We start from the raw sequence: 24065 nt of genomic DNA on the forward strand, positions 1-24065 counted from the left end.
TTTTAACACCAAGACAAGGTGATATTTCAAGATTATAGTCACAGCTCCAACTTCAGGCAGCATGTTGAGGTAAGTTTTGGCTCTAATTCTAATGATGGCTTTTCTGTGTAATGAGATGGTCATTTTCAGGGTGATTCTGTAACTGGGCTCTTATGACATCAGTTTTTAAGTGTGGATTTTTAAATCAGTGCAGCAATATATCAGTGTGCTTTGTCCCGCATGTCATAAGCAGTAGTTATGCATTTACTCCGTGCCCTTACAGGGGTACTGGAAACTATCGCAGCTAATTCAGGCAGATTAACGTCTAGGTTACGTATGTAACCTCCGTTCCCTGATGGAGGGAACGAGACGTTGTGTCAGAGAAGCGACACTAGGGGTCTCTCTTGAGCGCCGATATTCACCTCTGGACTATGAAAAAAGGCCAATGAGAGTTGGCAACCAGTATTTGCATGTCCCGCCCCCGGACATACGGGTATTTAAGCGGCGCAAATACGGGAGTTCATTCAGGATTTTTCTGAGGAGCCGGAAATGGTCCGGCCACAACAGTGGCTCGGCTCAGCGACGTGGCAGGGGAGACACAACATCTCGTTCCCTCCATCAGGGAACGGAGGTTACATACGTAACCTAGACGTTCCCCTTCTGTCGCTCTCTCCACGTTGTGTCAGAGAAGCGACACTAGGTGTCCACTTATAAAAGTGCCATGCGCTGAGCCGTGTACGTGAACTGCTGATACAGGAGCGAGCAGGTATTCTTACGTGCAGGACGACCAACTGTATCAGGCTGCACGTACCCTTCCCCAATGCCCCATTTAAGCCATCAGGATTCCTTATCGTTACCCTGGAGGGGGGAACAAGGTGCTGGCCAAGCGGGCCAAGCCTGGCTGGGCCTCTTTTCTCTCTATGTTTCTCACATAGAGCAACTAAGGCCAGGGCCCTTACACGCATTGAGGGAAGGGGGTCTTAGCCCATATTCAGGGCGGAGAAGACCCTGCGGAGGCCACGCCTACCTGAGAGGGGAGGCAAGTTTAAGTGGCAAAACCATCAGGGGCCTGCTTAGGGCCTATGTGGAAAAGTCGGTGCGGTGGTGGATCCAGCCTCATAGAGGGGGGAACATACAGCACGGCAATCGAGGCAGCCATGACTGCCTAAGGGAAACACGGGAGTCAGCTCGCCAGAGGGGACAGAACCGTGGTGTTACACACAGGGGGAGTCCGAAGGAGGCCTTACCTGTGTAGCACCTATACCAGTACAGAGTAGCTTGCGGTACCTGCAGTGGCTTGGGTCAGTGAGTTCCTCCGCTGAACTGCGACCCACGAGGGCTAGGGAGGAATCGACCAGTGTTCCAAACCTGAGATCTCCCGGGAATGAAGGCGCACTGTTTCCCCTGGTTAGGGGGAAGGGCGCTAGGTGCCAGCGATTCATCCGGTCAGATCGTGGGCGTGCCACCGAGTTCTACGGGCTCGGTACCTGAGAAAACACAGGACGATACTGACTCAACTCGGAGATTGTAGAATCTCGCAAAAGTGTTAGGTGTTGCCCAGCCCGCTGCTCTACAAATGTCTGCTAGGGCAGTGCCCCTAGCCAGTGCCCATGAGGACGCAACACTCCTGGTGGAGTGAGCTCGGACCCACAAGGGCGGGGCACGGCCTGGGTGTGATAAGCCAGGGAAATGGCGTCGACAACCCAGTGGGCGAGTCTCTGCTTGGAGACAGCATTCCCTTTCTGCTGTCCCCCCAAATCAGACGAAGAGCTGCTCAGAGCATCTGGTGCTTTGTGTGCGGTCCAGATAAATATGTAAAGCACGTACTGGACACAGCAGTGAAAGGGCTGGATCTGCCTCCTCCCGGGGCAGCGCTTGCAGGTTCACCACCTGATCCCTGAAGGGCGTGGTAGGAACCTTGGGCACATAGCGCGGTCGCGGTCTCAGGATCACGAAAGTATCTGCCGGACCGAACTCCAGGCAAGCGTCGCTAACAGAGAACGCATGCAGGTCCCTGACCCTCTTGATGGAAGCGAGCGCGATCAGCAGGGCAGTCTTGAGAGAGAGGGCCCTGAGTCCAGCTGAGTCAGGCGGCTCGAAGGGGGGTCTCTGGAGGCCTGTAAGGACGACCGAGAGGGGAACAGGTTAGGCTGGGAGGGAGTTATCCTCCGGGCACCTTTTAGGAACCTGACGATTAAGTCGTGCTTACCAAGAGACTTGCCGTCTACTGTGTCGTGGTGGGCCGCGATAGCGGCGACATACACCTTGAGGGTGGAGGGGGACAGCCTCCTCTCCAGACTCTCCTGAAGAAACACGAGTACTGACCTAACTGCGCACTTCTGCGGGTCTTCGGCTCGGGAAGAACACCAGTCCGCGAACAGACGCCACTTTAGAGCGTAGAGATGCCTGGTAGAGGGGGCTCTGGCTTGATTGATTGTATCTATGGCGGTCGGTGGTAGGTCGGCTAGATCTTCCACATCCCATCCAAGGGCCAGACGTGGAGGTTCCAGAGGTCTGGGTGCGGGTGCCAGAGCGTGCCCTGTCCCTGAGAAAGAAGGTCCTTCCTCAGTGGAATTCGCCAGGGAGGTGCTGTCGTGAGGAGCGTGAGGTCCGAAAACCAAGTCTGGGTAGGCCAGTAAGGGGCTACCAGAATGACTTGCTCCTCGTCCTCCCTGACCTTGCATAGCACCTGTGCAAGAAGGCTCACTGGGGGGAATGCGTACTTGCGCAGCCCCGCAGGCCAGCTGTGTGCCAACACGTCTGCCCCGAGGGGAGCCTCTGTCCGGGCATACCAGAGCAGGCAGTGGGAGGTTTCTTGGGAGGCAAACAGGTCTACCTGAGCCTTGCCGAACCGGTCCCAAATCAGCTGGACCGACTGGGGGTGGAGCCTCCACTCTCCTCCAGGCAAGCTTTGTCTTGACAGCGCGTCCGTTATCACATTGAGGTTGCCGGGAATGTGAGTGGCGCGCAGTGACTTGAGTCACTGCTGACTCCAAAGGAGGAGACGACGGGCGAGCTGTGACATGTGGAGGGAGCGTACTCCGCCTTGGCGGTTTATGTAGGCTATGACCGTGGTGCTGTCTGTCCTGACTTGGACGTGTTTGTTCCGAATTAACGGGAGAAACTTCTGCAGGGCCAGAAAAACAGCCAGCAGCTCTAGGCAGTTGATGTGCCAGCGCAGCGGGCCTCGGTTCCACCGGCCTGCGGCTGCGCGCCCGTTGCATACGGCGCCCCAACCCAATTTGGAGGCGTCGGTTGTGACCAGAACGCGTCGGGACACCTGCTGCAAGGGTACTCCTGGCCTTAGGAAGCAGAGGTCTGTCAAGGGTTTGAAGATTTGGCGGCAGGTAGAGGTAACTTTTATGTTGTGCGTGCCGCGGCGCCATGCTCGTCTCGGGACTCGAATCCGGAGCCAGTGCTGAAGTGGTCTCATATGCATCAACCCCAGCAGCGCGGCCGCCGCGGAGGATGCCATATGCCCCAGGAGCTGTTGGAAACGTTTTAGCGGGACCATGGCGCCTGGCTTGAAGGAAGCAAGGCATTTCAGCACTGACTGAGCATGCTCGTTGGAGAGACGTGCTGTCATTGGGACTGAGTCTAACTCCAGACCGAGAAAAGAGATGCTCTGGACCGGGGAGAGCTTGCTCTTTTCCCAGTTGACCTGAAACCCCAAACGGCTGAGGTGGCTGAGCACCTGGTCTCTGTGTGCGCATAATAACTCTCGGGAGTGGGCCAGTATGAGCCAGTCGTTGAGGTAATTGAGTATGCGTATGCCGGCTTTTGGAGCGGGGCAAGAGCTGCCTCTGCGACTTTCGTGAAGACGCAAGGGGACAGAGACAGGCCGAAGGGGAGGACTTTGTACTGATACGCCTGGCTGTCGAACGCGAACCATAGGAAGGGGCGGTGTCGAGGGCGAATTGAGACGTGGAAGTACGCGTCCTTCAGGTCTCCCGCTGCGAACCAATCTAGATGCCGGACGCCAGATAGAATTTGTTTCTGGGTGAGCATTTTGAACGGGATATGATTCTTTGCATATCGCCCCCTGCTGTCTAGCAAAAAATTGACAAATATTGAACTGTTTCTCACCCACACCTATCATATTACTTCTGAAGACATAGATTAAACTACCGGAGTATTATGGATTACTTTTATACTGCCTTTATGTGCTTTTTGGAGCATCAAAATTTTGGCCTACAGAGCTAAAATAATCATTTTAAAAGTCTTAATTTGTGTTCTGCAGAAGAAAGGAAGTCTTACTCATCTGGGATGAGAATTTTCATTTTTGGGTAAACTATCTCTTTAAAGTGATCGCTCAGCCATAATTTAATATTCTGTCATCATTTCTCTACCCTCATGTTGTTCCAAACCAGTGTGAGCTTTTTATCATGTGCAACACAAAATATGTTAGACAGAATGTTAGGGAATGACAGTCATCATTCACTTTCAAAATATATATATTAAAACATAATACATTCACTGAAAGTAAATAGTGACAGGCAAAAATTCTGTCTAATATCTCCTTATTGTGTTCCATGGAAGAAAGAAAGTCATACAGGTTTGGAACAACATGATGGTGAATGATGACAGAATTTCCATATTAATAATAATAATAGTAATTCTCTAGTACATGTTCAATGTGTATTATGTAATGGAATATTGGGGAGTTAACATCTATTTTGTCATTTGTGAAAGTAATGAGTTACTCACTACTTGAGTTCTGTTTTAATTGGATACTTTCTTACTCTTAATTATGTATGTTAGTACTTTTACTTCTACTTGAGTAATTATGTTTTTGAAGTAATTGTATTTCTACTTGAGTACAGTTTTTGGCTACGCTACCCACCTCTGATAGTTTTAACAGGAAAAACTACTCTGTTTTGAAAACAGATGAGCTACTATCACACTGATGAAACCCCACGCTCGTGAAATAGTCAGTGTGTTTTTCCATTTGGCAGAAAGCAGTACTCTGTCACTGTTGCGTTTGTTTTATAACAAATCAAAAATATAAATAGTGCTCACAAGTTACCCTTAGCCCTGATATTCTGCCAAAGACTCTGATGCTAACCAGATATTCAGCTTCTCTATGATGACAAGAGCAGTAAGCAGTTTTATGTTCCATATCCACTCCAGCCCTTTGGTTTTGCATGTATATTCAGCAGCCTTAAAGTTATACACAATTTTGAAAAACCCATTATTGATTATTCTCTCAGCCACTGTTATTGTTGGAGGGGCTTTAAAAATGTACATTTCTTTTAATGACTGAACTGTAGGCCATGATGGGATTACACATGATATATATTAATTTCAGCCACATTTTAAAGTCTGAATGTGGTATATAATTCCAGTAAAATACAAATGCTATGCATTTCATTATTGTATCCAGCACTCTCTTCATAAATATCATGACAAAGGAGCATAAGTTTCTGATTTAGTTTATTAATGGCATAGCTTTTATAGTGTATGCATGTTGTTCCCTTTCAAAGGATTGAGTAACCTGCAGTGAAACTTTGCTATTATTGACAATGTTTCCCTATATATCTTGATATTTATGTGTGGTCTGAAATGGTGTGAAAGGGTCATTTTCATTAAAAAGGGTGACCATGATTTCAACCAAACCCCCATTGTTGCCAACTAGATTCAGAATATTTAATGTGAGAAGTAAAATACAGTTCAGTCTAGGGATAAACCAATCCAATGCCTGGATCGGTAATGGCTCTGATACTGACCTTTTTAAGTGGATTGGGTATCGGTCCGACGAGCCTGATCCAAATCTGATACTGTGTTTGTCATGTTTGTTACTATTAAGCTCCAAAAATGACATAAAAGAACCATAAAAGCACAATTAATATACTCCATATGATTTGTGCAGTATTATCAAAGCCACTTGAAGACATGCGATACCTTTGTTTATAGCAAAAGGCCACAGCCTGCCCAAAGGGGAGGCAATTGTGTGGAAATACATAACATGGTCTTACCGAGTCTTGTTGGCAGTGTCGCATGTGGAGAAGTCCCCATGGTTTGTCCAAACCAGTGGGGATGGAGCTCTACAAACACAAAAACGACCAGTGGCAGAGGGGAACTCTGCCCAAGGAAGACTCGGGTTTACCAATGGGGAACTCTCTCACGGAAGATACATCACACAGGGTTACAAACAAGCAACCGGCGCATGTGGAGCACCTACCACAGTACAGGACCTAATAGTACATATACTGGGCCGGCATCGAGTTTCTCCACACACTCGCCTGCCACAGGGCTAAGCAGGAAGGACATCCAGGGTCCACAACCTCGTGAACACGGCTGGGGAGTAAAAAGTTCATGTCTCCCCATCCAGGAGGGGAAATCGCAAGCTGTACACCTGGCCAGTTTTCCTGCAAACGTACCTGTTCGTACCTGACAAAACATGGGATGAAACCGGCTCAACCCGGAGATTGTAGAACCTTGCAAAGTTATTGGGTGTAGCCCAGCCCACTGCTCTGCAGATATCTGCTAAAGAGGCCCCATTGGTCAGGGCCTGTATGAGTGTGCTTGTAGCCTTAGAGATAGTGTCTACCACCGTGGGTGGTAGGCTACTTAGGTCTTCTGCATCCTGTCCCACCCTGCTGTTGAGTTTGCCCAGGATGTGAGCGGCTCGCACAACTTGAGTCGCTGCTGGCTCCAGAGGAGGAGACGGCAGGCGAGTTGTGACGCGAGTGTAAACCGCCTTGGTGATTTATATATGCTACCATCGCCGTGTTGTCCGTCTGGACCAACACATGGTTGCCCTGGATCAACAGCCGAAGACGGTGCCTCAGCCACGCCTGGACACTTGCACTAAATTGACCCCTGCCCGTAGAAATGCAAGGTCCGTCCAAGGGCTGAACAAGCGGAGGCAGATTGGCGTGATGACTGCGCATGTGCCCATCTCGGGACCTGAGTCTGAAGCCAGTGCTGAAGCGGTCTCATATGCATCAACCTGAGTGACCGCCGCCGAGGACGCCATATGCCCCAGGAGACTCTGTAACTGTGAATGCCATTCTCCACCTGACTGACTTTAGGCAGTTCAGCATTGACTGTGCATGCTCGCTCGTGAGGTGCACCATCATAGAGACTGATTCTAAACCTAGAAAGGTTTTATCAACACCTTTCAGGGCTAAGGTGGTTCATCTACAAGCCTTTGGTCCCCTGCCCTTCATTGAGGAAAAGCAGATGCCGCTGAACCCTGGCAGATGCCTGGTAAACAAAAAGATCGGGCCGGTCAGTAAAAGGTGCCCCCATGACCTCGTGAGCTTGTCATGCACCTCCGGGAAGAAAGGGACCGTTTTGAGCCCAGGAACCAATCGTCAAGCCGCGAGGGTTTAGGGTGGGATGGAGGGTTCTACTCCAGCCCGATGTTCGCAGCTGCCCGGGCAAGCATGAGCAAGAAGCTGTGCGTCGGTCTGTGACTGAACACATTGAGTGAGTGACAGATAGGGAACTGGGAAGACTTTCACTGGCATTTTTGTTAATTTTGCTGCTATATTATCAGTAGACTAGTTAACAAAATGATTTTGTTAATAGGCTGTACATTTACATTGAAATAATGTGTAGTTAAAAGTTTGCATTTCTTTACATTTAAAAGAGTACCCCAAATTATTATCACACAGTGAGATATACTGTAGATATATTTTAAACTGATTATGAAAAAGCAACACTGGTTTTGGATCGTATTGGCCAATACTGAGATTTCAGGTATTGGCATCGGATTGGAAGAGAAAAAGTGGTATTGGTGCATCCCTAGTTCAGTCATGACAGCTCTCGGAATAAGTTTAAAAGTATTATCATGTATATGACAAATTACTAGGTTTGGTCTTGGGGGAGTAGATCTACTTAACCTGCTGCCACAGCTGAGCAAGTACTACTGCTAGAACATACACAGAAATACTTTGATGAGCATGCAAAATCTGCACAATCCCCCTGAAGCACATCTATGACAAGTGGGGCTGAGGAGGAGGAGGGTTTCAGTGAGAAAAATGTCTCCGGTTACGCATGTAAGCTCGGTTCCCTGAGATAAAGGGAATGAGACATTGCTATGGGAAAGGTACTTTCCTCAATTACCTAATTGAAACCTTTGTACAATAAAGTCAATCTTCTGATTGGTTCACTCTCCGTCTCGGTTGCGGATGTAACACAATCCTTCCGATGGGTGAACATCCGTAAAGCCGCAGTTCCAGGCGGCATTCCGGGCCACATCATCAGAGCCTGCGCAAACCAACTGGCTGGTGTTTTTATGGATATTTTCAACCTGTCCTTCTCCTTGTCTGTAGTCCCCACATGCTTCAAAACGTCCACCATTGTGCCTGTACAAAAGCAATCAAAAATCACTTGTTTATATGACTGGTGTCCTGTTGCTCTGACCCCCATCATCAGCAAATGCTTTGAGAGGCTAATCAGATATTACATCTGCACTGTACTGCCCACCTCTTTGGGCCCATTGCAGTTTGCCTACCACAACAACTGCTCCACTGATGATGCCATTGCATCTACAATACACACTGCTCTCTCCCACCTGGAAAAAAGGAACACATATGTGAGAATGCTGTTTGTAGACTACAGCTCAGCATTCAATACCATAGTGCCCTCCAAGCTTGATGTAAAACTCCGTGCTCTGGGCTTAAACAGCTTGCTGTGCAGCTGGATCCTGGACTTCCCGTGAGGCAGACGTCAGGTGGTTAGAATGGGCAGCAACATCTCCTCATCATTGACCCTCAACACTGGAGCCCCACAGGGCTGTGTTCTCAGCCCACTCCTGTATTCCCTGTACACACATGACTGTGTGGCAACACATAGCTCCAATGCCAACATTAAGTTTGCTGACGATACAATGGCAGTAGGTCTGATCACTGACAATGATGAAACCAAGGAGCTTGTAGTGGACTTCAGGAAGAAAGACCGAGTACACAGCCCCATCACCATTAATGGAGCACCGGTGGAGAGAGTCAGCAGCTTCAAGTTCCTCGGTGTCCACATTACTGAGGAACTCACATGGTCTGTCCACACTGAGGCCGTTGTGAAGAAGGCTCACTAGTGCCTCTTCTTCCTGAGACAGCTGAGGATGTTTGGAATGAACCACCACATCCTCACACGGTTCTACACCAGCACTGTAGGGAACATCCTAACTGGCTGCATCACCGCCTGGTATGGCAATAGGACCGCCCACAACCGCAAAGCCCTGCAAAGTGTGGTGTGAACTGCCAGACACATCATCGGAGGTGAGCTTCCCTCCCTCCAGGACATATATAGCAGGCGGTGTGTGAATCAAGCTTGGAGGATCATCAGAGACTCCAGCCACTGAGTCATGGGCTGCACTCACTGCTACCATCAGGCAGGCGGTATCACAGCATCAGGACACGCACCAGCCGACTACATGACAGCTTCTTCCCCCAAGCAATCAGACTTTTGAACACTTGATCTCTCATGATCAATATACATCAGCACTGCACTTAATTAATCTAATATCTCACACTGGACTGTCATAATCATATTCTCCACAATACATCTACTGTATATATATTTTTTATATACTCTTATTTTTATTGTGTTGTGTAATTATGTGTAGATTTGATATGGAAATTGTGTTGTGTAAGTATGTTGTTTACTGTAATTGGTATATGCCTCTTCACTGTCATGACTGCTATGTTGCTCGGAACTGCACACAAGACTTTCACCTACTTTTGCACTTGTGTACATGGTAATGTGACAATAAAGTGATTTGATTTGATTTAATTGGCAATGATGTTTGAGCCCCACCCCTTTAGGCACACCTTAGGCGTATATAAGCGTGTGCTCAAGCATCATTATCTTAAATGTTCTTACTGATGAACAGAGGGCATTTCTCTTCCCTCAAACCACTGAGGTAGTAGTGCGGCCAGCATTCGTAATGTCTCGTTTCCTTCATCTCAGGGAACTAAGGTTACATGTGTAACCTGAGATGTTCCCTTTCAATTCAGTCCACTTGACATTGCTATGGGATTCATAATACCATCCTGTTGCACTACGTGACGTCACACCCAGTGATAAAACACTTAAAAACAGACATGTATAAGGAGTCACAGGCCTGCAGGCCAATGGATAATACCAGATGGGGCTAATATAGTCTGGGGATCTACATATAGATACACATCTTGTAATTTGAACTCTTCGCAAACTAGGTTGGAAAAGTAGGTTTTATTATTTTTTAGGGAGTGCTTGTGAATTCAAAGGGGGTATTATATCCCCAGCTGACATATTAGCAGCTGTAATTAATATAACTGTTAGCCACATAAAAAGCACTCTAGAAACAGAGGACTTGTGAGGAGATTGATGCCATGTTAAGGTTGTAAAACTTCATAAATGTGTTTTGTGATGACCACCCTGCTGCCAAACATATGTCCTGACTAGTTGTGTATTAACCTTAAGCATTTCAAGGATTTTAAGACGTAAGACCAGCGACTAATTGCTCTTGAAGGAATGTAAGGATTTCAGCTATGGACCAATTCACTGGGTCTTCACTACATGAAGAGCACCAGTTTGCAAACATCTGCCATTTTATTGTATAGAGGCGTCTCATGGACGGTGCTCTAGCCTGTAAAATGGTGTTTATCACTGACTGAGCCGGTTCCGGCTGGTTCGATGTGCTCCGGTTCAGAGGCCACACATGACGCCTTGCGCTTCAGAGAGGAGGTACCACCTCAGTGATATTTCCCACAGAGAGCCATCCAATACCTCTATCCTCTCTGAAAATCTGATCATCTACTGTTGACAGAATGAAGGAGGCATTTAGGGGGAAATGCATATTTGCATTTAGCAGGCCATTTGTCATGTGTAGGGAGAGGAGATGACACTCCATTGGATGAGGCATTTTCATCCTTTGTGGCGATCGGACTCCGCCCTGGCGATTTATGTACGCCACTACTGTCATGTTGTTGAGAATAAGAACGTGGTGATTCATAATATTGGAAAGCCTTCAAGGCTAGAAAGACAGCCAATGGTTCTAGGTGGTTGCTGTTCCACGCTCACTTCGCATATGTCCAGGTACCAAAATCTGGGCGTCCATCGCACACCGCACCCCAACCCATGTTGGACGTGTGTGTGGTCACCACTTTCCATCTAAAATCTTGACCCAGCATAACACCTTGCTGATAGAAGGCTGAAGCTTTCCAAGGCAATTCTGTTTCTTGTGAGAACACACCACAAACACATTCGTCTACCATCACGGTATTCCCGGTGAGGATGAGTAACGTGTGAATGTGCGCATCATGAGCAGCGAACGCATATCTGTTTCTTGAGAAAGCACAACACTAAACTTATTTGTCTACCATCCCGGCGTACTCACCGGGGATGAGCAGTGTGTAACTGTGTGTTTCGCATCACATTTATGACTTAAGTCACAGGAGTTAGCATGCCAGCCAGAGCTATCTTTCCGGCTCGGCCGAGCTATTCAACCATCTGCGAGAGGACACAAATCAGCTCTGTATCAGCACAGCTCTCACTGGGGTAAGGGATTGCAATGTCTTCCTTGGACCAGTCCTATTTGATGTCTCGCGGAGAAGAGTCGTCCGCTGAATTGTGTATCTCAACGGTGAAGCAGTAAAAGGTTTCATAGATGAAGCTGAATGTTCATTTTATGCCTAATGATGCTTAAGGGCCCACTTATATACACCAAATGCGTGCCTAAACGGGCAGGACTCAAACATCATTGCCAATCAGAACATTTACGTTATTGTACAAGGGATTAAATTAGGTCATCGAGGAAAGTACCTTTCCCATAGCAATGTCGAGTGGACTGAATCGAAAGGGAACTCTCGTAGCACACCGCATTGAACCTCGTTTACCTGCAAATATATCATTTTAATGGTAGACTAAAGGAGTACAAAAGGGAGTAAGCTACTGTTGTTGATTGGCTCACAGATTTCATGTTAAAGGACCTATCAGCTTGTGCCATATAGAGTTTCTTAACGGTCATTAAAATTGTAATCAAGGCATGTTTTCCACATTGTTTTTAGTTGATGAAGACAAGAATTATATTTAACAATTCTATTTATATATGCACCAGTATAACAATATTGAATAACAAACAATATACCTACATCCTTTTTTTACTAAAACATTAGCATACATATAAAAAGTCCATGACTTCCATTTTCAAGTGGTGATAAAACGTTTTGAATCGATTCACTGGAAAGAACATTTGAATTGATTCATGGAAATTAAATCACACTTAACAACTCTAATGCCATTTTGTTACTGATGTTTAAATCAGAGATGCTGAGACGGGGGAGGATTGCAAAACTAGTCTAATGTCACAGTTTTTAGTAAACTTAATGGCCAAATAAGAGGTGCATTCAAATCATAATCCTATTTTCTCTGCTTTTTCTATACCTCATCAGCTGGCACACTAAATTGGGTTCATCTCTCTTATTGAACAACAACCCCCTAATATATCAGAGCCTTGCGATTAATAATAATACATGGAGTTTCATAGCTCTGGCCCACCTTTAATGTATCTTTCTTTGCTGTGGTTCAGAACAGGTTCATACTTTACCACACTCATCACCCCGTCCATCCGACTGTGTTGAACTGTCATGAAGAGATAATCATTTTTGTTGATAAGCCAAGCACTGTCTCCACTTATTAATTGTAGCTCTCTACTCAACAGACAGCGTCTTCTGTCATGTGTCTGTGATGCTATTTGTTGCAGAGTGTTCACCGCCACCAGTTAAATGCTGCACTGATTTAACTCCCTTTGTGGTACAGTTTTACATGTACTGAGATAGCACTGCAACTACTCACTCTCATTTTTGCTGTAATTTACAAATTTACTTTACTCCCTCTGCCATAGCGCTCAAATCTCAGACTGATCTCACAGTGAAATCAGAAACAGTAGGTTGACTTTTCTTTAGAAAAATTCGGTCAGTGATTACCAAAATTTGGTCAGTGGCCAAAGAGTTTTTGGGTGTATAACAACATTTGAGCCTCTCCACGGAGGGGCGCCAAAAGCGAGTTGTGAAGTGAGTTGTTTTCAGCTGTACAGGATATGATGCAGTGAAGAGGAATGCATATTTTGTTCTTTGAACCCCTAAACCCAACCCTCAAAACTAAACCTGACATCAGTACAGTAAAATGTAACCTTAGAAGAAAAAATGCAATCTCAGAATCGTGTTCGTTACTGATTAAGTGAACGAAATTACTTCCTGGTTTCAACACGGGATATGAACCCCAGTCTCCCATGCTGTTGACGCGACGTGTTTCTGGTTGTATCACAAGGGACGGTATAATTGCTTTGTCAGTGAGTTGGCATAATGTGTCCGATCCTAGAGTACTGGAACTCTCTGAAAGAACATGCCGACTTCATGCCGATCATGTTGCAAATATAGTTCACATTCTGTGCATACAGTACAAACTTAGTGCATTTGTGATATATGCGATGATGTTTGTGCCATTTCTTGTGTTCCTTCTTCTCCATCTATGTTGTCAAGTTGTATTATGGATTTATGCGTTTTGGGTGATTTCTCCCTTTAAATGAATAGTGGGCCTAATTCATGAAACACAAGTAGAATTTGAAACACAAGTATAATAATGATTTTATGTTCGAAATCGTTCATAAAATAATTCTTATGTAAATTGTTGCATTAATGTGACGAAAAGCATACAAGCTCATTTATAAATGATTTACACAGAATTTCAGTCTGCTTGTTTTTCATGAATAAGGCCCATGGGTGTATTTTTGTGAATGTATGTAAGACACATTTGCTTATTTACAGTAAAATAATGTATTCTGGCTTCTGTTGTTTATCAGATGCTGGGTGCAGAACATACACATGGAGTACTGGTGGATTATTCGTTCTCCCATCTTACTGGCCGTCCTGGTGAGTGAGAGATCTAACTTGTTGGTCCGGCATGACAGTAGATGACCTGAAAGAGAAACAATACCATAGAAGCAGAGGTGCTCTTGCAGTTGCTCACCCATACCAACTATATCCATTGTATCTATGCCACAGTAATTTTTATGATAATGATAATGTTACATAACTCCACCTTCGCCCCTTTTTCTGACATAATAAGAGGGGAAAGAGCACCGGCAGGTTAAATGTTTTATTCTGTTTTATGCCCTACAGTTTCCTTATATGCTTGCACTGTCACACCCAATTACATTGCATTTGCCTTTGTATTAAGTCATTTCCATTATGCATGAAGTACAGTACCATGTAATGTCGACTCCCAGGGAATATGAATACTGAAAAAAAAGTCAACACAAAATGAAAATTGACCTCTTAATGCATCATCGGTGCATGTTATTCCAAACAGAGAACAGTATGTGTGTCAAGTTGAGCAACAACGGTTTTTCCTCCCTGCTAAAAGCATTCTGTAATCACTCCACTCTAGATCCACTCCGGGTTTTCTATTTCCCACTCCAGAACCAAACAAAGTCCACTTCATTGATTTTCATTAAAAAGGGTTGGCATGATTTCAAACAAACCTTCATTGTTACCAAGTATATTAAATATGTTTCATGTAAAATTAGCAAAATTGTGCTAGATTCATCGATTCTCCTTCAGCTGCAAATTCCACACGATTGCATTAAAAGATTCTGTGCAAAATTGCCATGCTTCCATGAAGGGCACGTTGGCTGTTAGGTGCACATGAGCATTTGGCAATGTGCAGTGATGTTTCTGCACAACTGTCCAGATCTCAAGTGCTCCTTTATTCAGCCGGAATTCCTATGTTTGAATTCACACAGGGTTAAAGACGGTTCAACTGCTGTTCCCAGATTCCGCCAAGCACGACTAACGTCCTACCTCACGGTCGTTGCCGCCTCAGCCCCTCATTTCTTTCTTGAGTCATTTGTTATGCTGTCAGGAAACTGTGTCAGTTTTGTCCTGCTAATATGACATAATGGTTTTAAGCAGGGCCTTATGATGTTGATTTGTTTTTTTGTGTCTCAGATCAACTTCTTCATCTTCATAAACATCATTAAGATCCTTGTGTCAAAACTGAGGGCGCATCAAATGAGATATTCTGACTACAAGTTCCGGTGTGTGTCCTACAGGTCTCCTCGTAAAAAAAAAAATATATATATATATATATATATATATATATATATATATATATATATATATATATATATATATATATATTAAGGACCAGTTTACCTTAAATTAAAAATTCTGTCATCATTTACAACTTGAATGATTGTCATTTTTCCATGGAACACAAAAGGAGATGTTTTGATGATGATCTTTCAAACAATAAAAGCATACAGTGACCAGAGGATGTCAGTATCCAAAAAGGACAAAAAAGGCACCACAAAAGTAGTCCATATGACTCGTGCATTATATTAAGTGTCTCCTAAAGCCATACAATAGTTTGTGTAAGGAACACTGAAATTTAACAGTCTTTTTTGCTTAAATTCCAGCTCTCTGCTAGAGATCTGCATTCCCACAGAACTCCCGTATTTGGAGGGAGTGGACGGTACTTCCATGAGATGTGGACGGGACCGGGCGGTCAGAGATGAACTTAAAAAATCTGACGTGTATCTCTTTTTTATTTTATTAATTAATTAAGGCAAACAAAAAACAATAATTGTTATTTTTTTAAATGTAAAATAAATGTGTACAGAGCTTGTTCATTAAATAATCCAATATTTAGAGCAGGCAGGTAGTCAACAGGGCTTCATAAGAATGGCAGAGCAAAGTGCACACTGTGTCATCAAAGGATACTAGAAAATTATCAATTTAGTGTTAATTAACCAACTTCAGGGAAGTCAAATTGGCATCATTTTCACAAGTCGTCTGATAATTGCAATAACAGAAAAAATATATATATTTGTGTACACTTGTTGTCTATTTATATGGCTTTTTCTCTATGTGGAAAACAAATGTGGTGTTGCAGGAATGGGAGCAGTCGGGAAAAAAATTACTGAGTAAAAATTCAGCGCTCTGGTATGGGATAGAAACTTGTGGGAGCAGGATGAGATCAATTCTCTACCATAGATCTCAAATCTCATTCAGGCTTCACCATGTTTAAATTTTGCGTGCCATGTTCTATGATAATATACTAAAAAATAGAGATGCACCGATCCAATACCTGGACCCATACTTTGAAAGTTCTTAAAAGGCCTGTTAATTGCTGCTTGCAGCTATATTTATTATTATTGTTGTCATCGTTAATATTTGTTTACCATTTATAACAATATTTAAGTTGAATGGGTTCTAACTGTGTGAATGAAAAGTGGACTGATGTCTTACAACTAAATTTAATAAAAAAGAGATCCAAAAAAATTCCAGATTCAAGTTGAAACATTTTTTTGGGAAAAAAAGGCAAAAATAAAACACTGTTCCCCTTCTGTCGCTCTCTCCACGTTGTGTCAGAGAAGCGACACTAGGGGTCTCTCTTGAGCGCCGATATTCACCTCTGAACTATGAAAAAAGGCCAATGAGAGTTGGCAACCAGTATTTGCATGTCCCGCCCCCGGACATACGGGTATTTAAGCAGCACAAATACGGGAGTTCATTCAGAAAATTTCTTCGGAGCCGATGGTCGTGTCTGCAACTGCTGCATACTACACACCGAGTTCCTGTCATCCCTCTGCTGCATAACTGTTGGATTCCATGGCGCACAACAGCGGCTTTCTCCTGTTTGCACGGCTGTGCATTCCTGCCCCTGGGCGCATCGACAGTGCAGATTTAAAAACTCTCACGAGTTTTTTCCCTAAAAGAGTGATTTTATTTAAGAGTAATTTCCTCTAAAAGAGCAAAACACAGCGGCGTTGAATGTCCTTTTAAGGACGCATCTTTATAAAGATGCCCTTCTGCCCCTGTGTTGTTTCTGGATGCGGTAGAGTGCTCTCCGCTTCCGACGGCCACAGGCGCTGTCTCGTGTGTCTGGGTAGCGATCACACCGAGGCTGCGTTTGTGGATGGTTCATGTTCTCACTGCGAGAACATGACCATGACAACGTTGCGGTCGCGGCTTGCTTACAACCGTGAGCAAGCCACTCCAGCCGCCCCCCCCGTATTGCTCCTTCCCACGGGATTGAGGATGATGCGGCTGGCGATGGAGGTGATTTGGGGATGGCTGCGGGTGCAGCTCCGCCGGGTACGCCCCCTCGGACCACCCGCGCCCCAGCACGCTCGTTGATTCCCGTCCTTGCTCGAGGCGGCGGCGACTCGCCTCACAGCCAGTCAGCCGACCCTCTTGCGATGGAAGCCGATGAGCTCGCCGCGACATCGGAGGGCGCGGCATCTGATGCAGAGGAATCCCCTGGGCTGCCGCCTTCGGGCTTGCACGCCCAGGCTGAGGCTGACGCATAGATGTCCGACATGCTTTCCCGGGCAGCCAACAGCGTGGGCTTGGATTGGAACCCTCCATCTTCCCCACAGCCATCACGGCTGGATGACTGGTTCCTGGGGTCTGCGTGCCGCTCACAGCCTCGCCACCCCCGGTTCCATTTTTCCTGGAAGTGCATGACGAGCTGACGTCTTCGTGGAGAGCACCCCTCTCCACTCGTCACACCGCCACAGGCTCCACGGGTACGCGGCGATTCCCCAGGTGGATAGGGCAGTTGTGATCCATCTATGCCCCGGTACCCCTACCACCTGGTGAGGTTGCCCCGTACTCCCTTCCTGGACCTGTAGAGCAACCTCCTCACTGACAGCGAAGGCCTACAGCACCACCGGACGCGCCGCTTCTGCCCTGCATGCCATGGCTCTCCTGCAGGTCCACCAAGCCAAGGCACTTCGCAACATGCACGGGGGTGGCCCTGATCCCGACACGCTGCAGGAACTGCGCTCAGCGACTGACCTCGCCCTGAGAGCGACGAAGGTCAACTGTGGCTGAACATGGTCGAGATGCGTGAAGCCGACAAGACTCGCTTCCTCAACGCCCCTGTCTCCCAGTTCCGCCTCTTCGGTGACACCGTCGAGGACTTTGCCCAGCAGTGCTCCACGGTAAAGAAGCAGACGGAGGCCATCTCTCACATCATGCCTCGCCGCAAGCCTGCCGCCACGGCCCATGCCCCATCTGCTCGCCGAGGGCGTCCTCCCGCGGACAGAAGACAAGCTCCTGCTCCGCCTCAACCCGGGCCCAGCTCTCAGCCCCAGCGTCGAGCAAACCGCGGGAAGCGCACGCCCCCTGTCTCACGGACCCCCACGAGGACCCGGAAGGCTCCCAGGCGCTCCTGAGACAACGCACCCAGAGTCCAAGAAGTTAGCTCCGGAGGTGGTAAGACCGATCCGTCCCCCGGTGGAGGGCCGGGAGGAGAATCCTTTGCATTTTCCGCACCCCTTAACGGGGGCTGCGGTACCCAAATTCTCAATAAAAGAGCTATTTCCTATATCTCTGGGGCATATGGCCCGCAAATGCCGTTCTCACGGCACTCTGCTTTCAGGCCTCAACAGTCCTGGCTCCATGGACGTGGTGTCCCCGCCTTCAGCCCCACGACTGTTCCCCGGCCGGCCGGTTCAGACGAGTCCAGAGGACGCCAGCATCAGACCTCCTCCTCAGTCACGAACCCGCCCCCTGCCAGGTGCGCGGAGCAAAGTAAGTGCTTCGAGTTTATTCTCAGCACCAGAGCCTCGGGACGCCACGTTGCCTCCCGACGCCACGTTACCTGTTCTGCACCGCTGTGAAGCCCCGCCGGGTACGTCCAAAAAACCCGTCCCTTTGGTGCCCCTAGCACGGAGTTTAGAGGCATGGCTTTCACTGCCCAACCCGTCACGCTGGCTGCACCGGACCATTCGACTCGGTTACGCAATTCAGTTTGCCAGGTCTCCGCCCCCCCCTCGTGGGCGTACATTTTTCCGCAGTACACAGCCAACATGCCCATTCCCTGCACGAAGAAATCGCCTCCCTTCTATTAAAGGACGCGATAGAGCCTGTCCCTCCAACCGAAACGAAGAAGGGTTTCTACAGCCCTTACTTTGTTGTACCCAAGAAAGGCGGCGGCTTACGACCGATCTTGGACCTGTGAGTTTTCAATCGGACCTTGTCCAAACTCCCGTTCAAAATGCTCACCCAGAAACAAATTCTATCTGGCGTCTGGCATCTAGATTGGTTCGCAGTGGTAGACCTGAAGGACGCGTACTTCCACGTCTCAATTCGCCCTCGACATCGACCCTTCCTACGGTTCGCGTTCGACGGTCAGGCGTATCAGTACAAAGTCCTCCCCTTCGGCCTGTCTCTGTCCCCTTGCGTCTTCACGAAAGTCGCAGAGGCAGCTCTTGCCCCGCTCCGAGTAGCCGGCATACGCATACTCAATTACCTTGACGACTGGCTCATACTGGCTCACTCTCGAGAGTTACTATGCGCACACAGAGACCAGATGCTCAGGCACCTCAGCCGTTTGGGGCTTCAGGTCAACTGGGAAAAGAGCAAGCTCTCCCCGGTCCAGAGCATCTCTTTTCTCGGTCTGGAGTTAGACTCAGTCTCAATGACAGCACGTCTCTCCAACGAGCGTGCTCAGTCAGTGCTGAAATGCCTCGCTTCCTTCAAGCCAGGTGCCGTGGTCCCGCTAAAACGTTTCCAACAGCTCCTGGGGCATATGGCATCCTCCACGGCGGCCGCGCCGCTGGGGTTGATGCATATGAGACCACTTCAGCACTGGCTCCAGACTGGAGTCCCGAGACGAGCATGGCGCCACGGCACGCACAACGTAAAAGTTACCTCTGCCTGCCGCCAGACCTTCAAACCTTGGACAGACCTTTGCTTTCTTAGGGCTGGAGTACCCTTGCAGCAGGTGTCCCGACGCGTTCTGGTCACGACCGACGCCTCCAAATTGGGTTGGGGCGCCGTGTGCAATGGGCGCGCAGCCGCAGGCCGGTGGAACCGAGGCCCGCTCCGCTGGCACATCAACTGCCTAGAGCTGCTGGCTGTTTTTCTGGCCCTGCAGAAGTTTCTTCCGTTAATTCGGCACAAACACGTCTTGGTCAGGACAGACAGCACCACGGTTGTAGCCTACATAAACCGCCAAGGCGGAGTACGCTCCCTCCACATGTCACAGCTCGCCCATCGTCTCCTCCTATGGAGTCAGCAGCGACTGGAGTCACTGCGCGCCACTCACATCCCCGGCAACCTCAATGTGATGGCGGACGCGCTGTCAAGACAAAGCTTGCCCGGCGGAGAGTGGAGACTCCACCCCCAGTCGGTCCAGCTGATTTGGGACCGGTTCGGCAAGGCCCAGGTAGACCTGTTTGCCTCCCAAGAAACCTCCCACTGCCCGCTCTGGTATGCCCGGACAGAGGCTCCCCTCGGGGCAGATGCGCTGGCACACAGCTGGCCCACGGGGCTGCGCAAGTACGCATTTCCCCCAGTGAGCCTTCTTGCACAGGTGCTATGCAAGGTCAGGGAGGACGAGGAGCAAGTCACTCTGGTAGCCCCCTACTGGCCTACCCGGACTTGGTTTTCGGACCTCACACTCCTCACGACAGTCCCTCCCTGGCGAATTCCTTCTTTCCTCCTCAAGGAAGGAACTTCTTTCTCAGGGACAGGGCACGCTCTGGCACCCGCACCCAGACCTCTGGAACCTCCACATCTGGCCCCTGGACGGGATGTGGAAGATCTAGCCGGTCTACCATCTGCCGTCGTAGATATAATCAATCAAGCCAGAGCCCCCTCTACCAGGCATCTTTACGCCCTAAAGTGGCGTCTGTTCGCAGACTGGTGTTCTTCCCGAGCCGAAGACCCGCAGAAGTGCGCAGTTAGGTCAGTGCTTGTGTTTCTTCAGGAGAGGCTGGAGAGGAGGCTGTCCCCCTCCACCCTCAAGGTGTATGTCGCTGCTATCGCGGCCCACCACAACACGGTAGACGGAAAGTCTCTTGGTAAGCACGACTTAATCGTCAGGTTCCTAAAAGGTGCCCGGAGGATAGCTCCCTCCCGGCCTAACCTGTTCCCCTCCTGGGATCTCTCGGTCATCCTTACGGGACTCCAGAGACCGCCCTTCGAGCCGCTTGACTCAGTTGGACTCAGGGCCCTCTCTCTCAAGACCGCCCTGCTGATCGCGCTCACTTCCATCAAGAGGGTCGGGGACCTGCATGCGTTCTCTGTTAGGCATGCCTGGAGTTCGGTCCGGCAGACACGTTCGTGAACCTAAGACCGCGACCGGGCTATGTGCATAAGGTTCCTACCACACCCTTCAGAGATCAGGTAGTGAACCTGCAAGCGCTGCCCCGGGAGGAGGCAGATCCAGCCCTTTCACTGCTGTGTCCAGTACGTGCCTTACGTATCTACCTGGACCGCACACAGAGCACTAGACGCTCTGAGCAGCTCTTCGTCTGCTTTGGGGGACAGCAGAAAGGGAATGCTGTCTCCAAGCAGAGACTCGCCCACTGGGTTATCGACGCCATTTCCCTGGCTTATCACACCCATGCCGTGCCCCCCTTTGCGGGTCCAAGCCCACTCCACCAGGAGTGTTGCGTCCTCATGGGCACTGGCTAGGGGCACTGCCCTAGCAGACATTTGTAGAGCAGCGGGCTGGGCAACACCGAACACTTTCGCGAGATTCTACAATCTCCGAGTTGAGTCAGTATCGTCCCGTGTTCTCTAAGGTACCGAGCCCGTAGAACTCTGTGGCACGCCCACGATCTGACCGGGTGAATCGCTTGCATCTAGCGCCCTTCCCCCTAACCAGGGGAAACAGTGCGCCTTCATTCAAGGTGATCTCAGGTTTGGGACACTGGTTGATTCCTCCCTAGCCCTCGTGGGTCGCAGTTCAGCGGAGGAACTCGCCGACCGAAGCCACTGCGGGTACCGCAAGCTACCCTGCACTGGTATAGGTGCTCCACAGGTAAGGCCTCCTTCGGACTCCCCCTGTGTGTAACGCCACGGTTCTGTCCCCTCTGGCGAGTGGACTCCCGTGCTTCCCTTAGGCAGTCACGGCTGCCTCGGTTGCCGTGCTGTATGTTCCCCCCTCTATAGGCTGGATCCACCACCGCACCGACATTTCCACATAGGCCCTAAGTCAGGCCTCTGATGGTTTTGCCACTTAAACTTGCCTCCCCTCTTGGGTAGGCGTGGCCTCCGCAGGGTCTTCTCCGCCCTGAATAAGGGCTAAGACCCCCTTCCCTCAATGCGTGTAAAGGCCCCGGCCTAAGTTGCTCTATGCGAGAAACAGAGAGAGAAAAGAGGCCCGGCCAGGCTTGGCCCGTTCCCAGGTTGGCGGCCAGCACCTTGTTCCCCCCTCCAGGGTAACAATAAGGAATCCTGATGGCTTAAATGGGGCATTGGGGAAGGGTACGTGCAGCCTGATACAGTTGGTCGTCCTGCACATAAGAATACCTGCTCGCTCCTGTATCAGCAGTTCACGTACACGGCTCAGCTCGTGGCGGTTTTATAAGTGGACCCCTAGTGTCGCTTCTCTGACACAACGTGGAGAGAGCGACAGAAGGGGAACGTCTAGGTTACGTATGTAACCTCCGTTCCCTGATGAAGGGAACGAGACGTTGTGTCTCCCCTGCCACGTCGCTGAGCCGAGCCACTGTTGTGGCTGGACCATTTCCGGCTCCTCAGAAAAATCCTGAATGAACTCCCGTATTTGCGCCGCTTAAATACCCGTATGTCCGGGGGCGGGACATGCAAATACTGGTTGCCAACTCTCATTGGCCTTTTTTCATAGTTCAGAGGTGAATATCGGCGCTCAAGAGAGACCCCTAGTGTCGCTTCTCTGACACACGTCTCGTTCCCTCCATCAGGGAACGGAGGTTACATAGACGGTTTCTTTTCTACTGAAGACTTGAAGACTGGAATTACTATTAATTTTGCTACATTATCCAGAATTCTAGACAGTAATAAAGTGTTTCTTAATAAGCTATACATTTATATTGAAATAATGTATAGTTTAGAGGTTTGTGTTTCTTTACATATTAAAGAGTACTTTCAATTAGTTCCACACAATAATTTAGATATTCTTAACTGATTATGCAAAAAAGCAACTCTGGTAACGGTATCGGCCATTAATGAGATTTCCGATATCAGAATCGGAAGAGAAAAAGTGGTATCAGTGCATCCCTATTCAAAACCCAATGATATAAGTCTTCATTTACATTAAACCTGGCGCGATGTCTTTGCGTACCATATTTGATACTGAACGCAAACAAGGTTTGAGAGCTGAGCCGGAGTGGAAGATTATTACCAAATAACAATGAATAGTGCATAAGTCATATGAACTATTATTTATGGTGCTTTTATGATGTGTTTTGTCATTTTTAGAGCTTGACAGACTCCGACCCCATTCATTTTTGTTGTAGGGAAAGGACTAGCATGAATATCCTTCAAAACATCTGGTTTTGTGCTCAGTGGAAGAAAGAAAGTTACAAAGTTAGGAACGACATAAGGGTAAATTATGATAGAATTGTCATTTTTGGAAACTATTCCATTAACACAGTGTTGTTGTTTTCTCTCTTTTTTCCACCCTCATTTTCAGGCTTGCTAAATCCACCCTCACCCTGATTCCGTTACTGGGGATCCATTCGGTCCTGTTTTCATTTGTTACTGATGAGTCTACCTCGCATGGTGCTCTACCACTGCGCCTCACAAAGCTCTTCATTGACCTCTTTTTCAACTCCTTCCAGGTCAGATAGTCAATTAGGTCTAATTGATCTTGGTTTATGGTGGTTAGTGTGGTCTGGTTGGTAGACATGCATATTCAACAGGAAAACATAACTCAGCCACCAGGGCCAAATAAGACAGGTACCTGGGTGAACATCCTTGTAGGCACTGGGACAAAATTCCTATTGACCACATTTAAGGGTTTAGGAATAGGGTTTGTCCTAGAGCAGGGATTAGTGGCTTGAACACAATTCTTATCAACCTATTGTTTCCCTGTTATTTTAGGGGTGAGGGATTGGGGTATTAAAGCCTTAACTTTAAATCTACCTCTAACCTGACAAAACAGGGCACCTTACTTAGACTGCAGTAAATACCACCTAGTTGTAGCCATGGAAAGTCTTAAATGGTAATAAAGTTTACTTATTCATGCTCAGATATGTCCACAGGGGCTGTTGGTTGCCATATTATATTGTTTTGTCAACAAGGAGGTGAGTTTGTCTTCCCTTTTTTAATGCATACATTTGCAACTTTTCCTCAAATCCATTTCCTGAC

General features: G+C 47.9%; 1 protein-coding gene across 2 annotated transcripts in view; it reads left to right on the forward strand.

The window, feature by feature from the left end:
• LOC127647744 (glucagon receptor-like) overlaps positions 1-24065 on the forward strand; it is a 163998-nt gene that overhangs the window by 135385 nt on the left and 4548 nt on the right. For both annotated transcript variants that reach the window (XM_052132189.1, XM_052132187.1), the window contains exons 10-13: positions 13772-13841; positions 14919-15007; positions 23389-23536; positions 23960-24001. In XM_052132189.1, the coding sequence (XP_051988149.1) occupies positions 13772-13841; positions 14919-15007; positions 23389-23536; positions 23960-24001 (349 nt within the window). The remainder of the gene's footprint in view (positions 1-13771; positions 13842-14918; positions 15008-23388; positions 23537-23959; positions 24002-24065) is intronic.

Source organism: Xyrauchen texanus, chromosome 8, assembly GCF_025860055.1.
Source record: "Xyrauchen texanus isolate HMW12.3.18 chromosome 8, RBS_HiC_50CHRs, whole genome shotgun sequence".
NCBI classification, from domain to species: Eukaryota; Metazoa; Chordata; class Actinopteri; order Cypriniformes; family Catostomidae; genus Xyrauchen; species Xyrauchen texanus.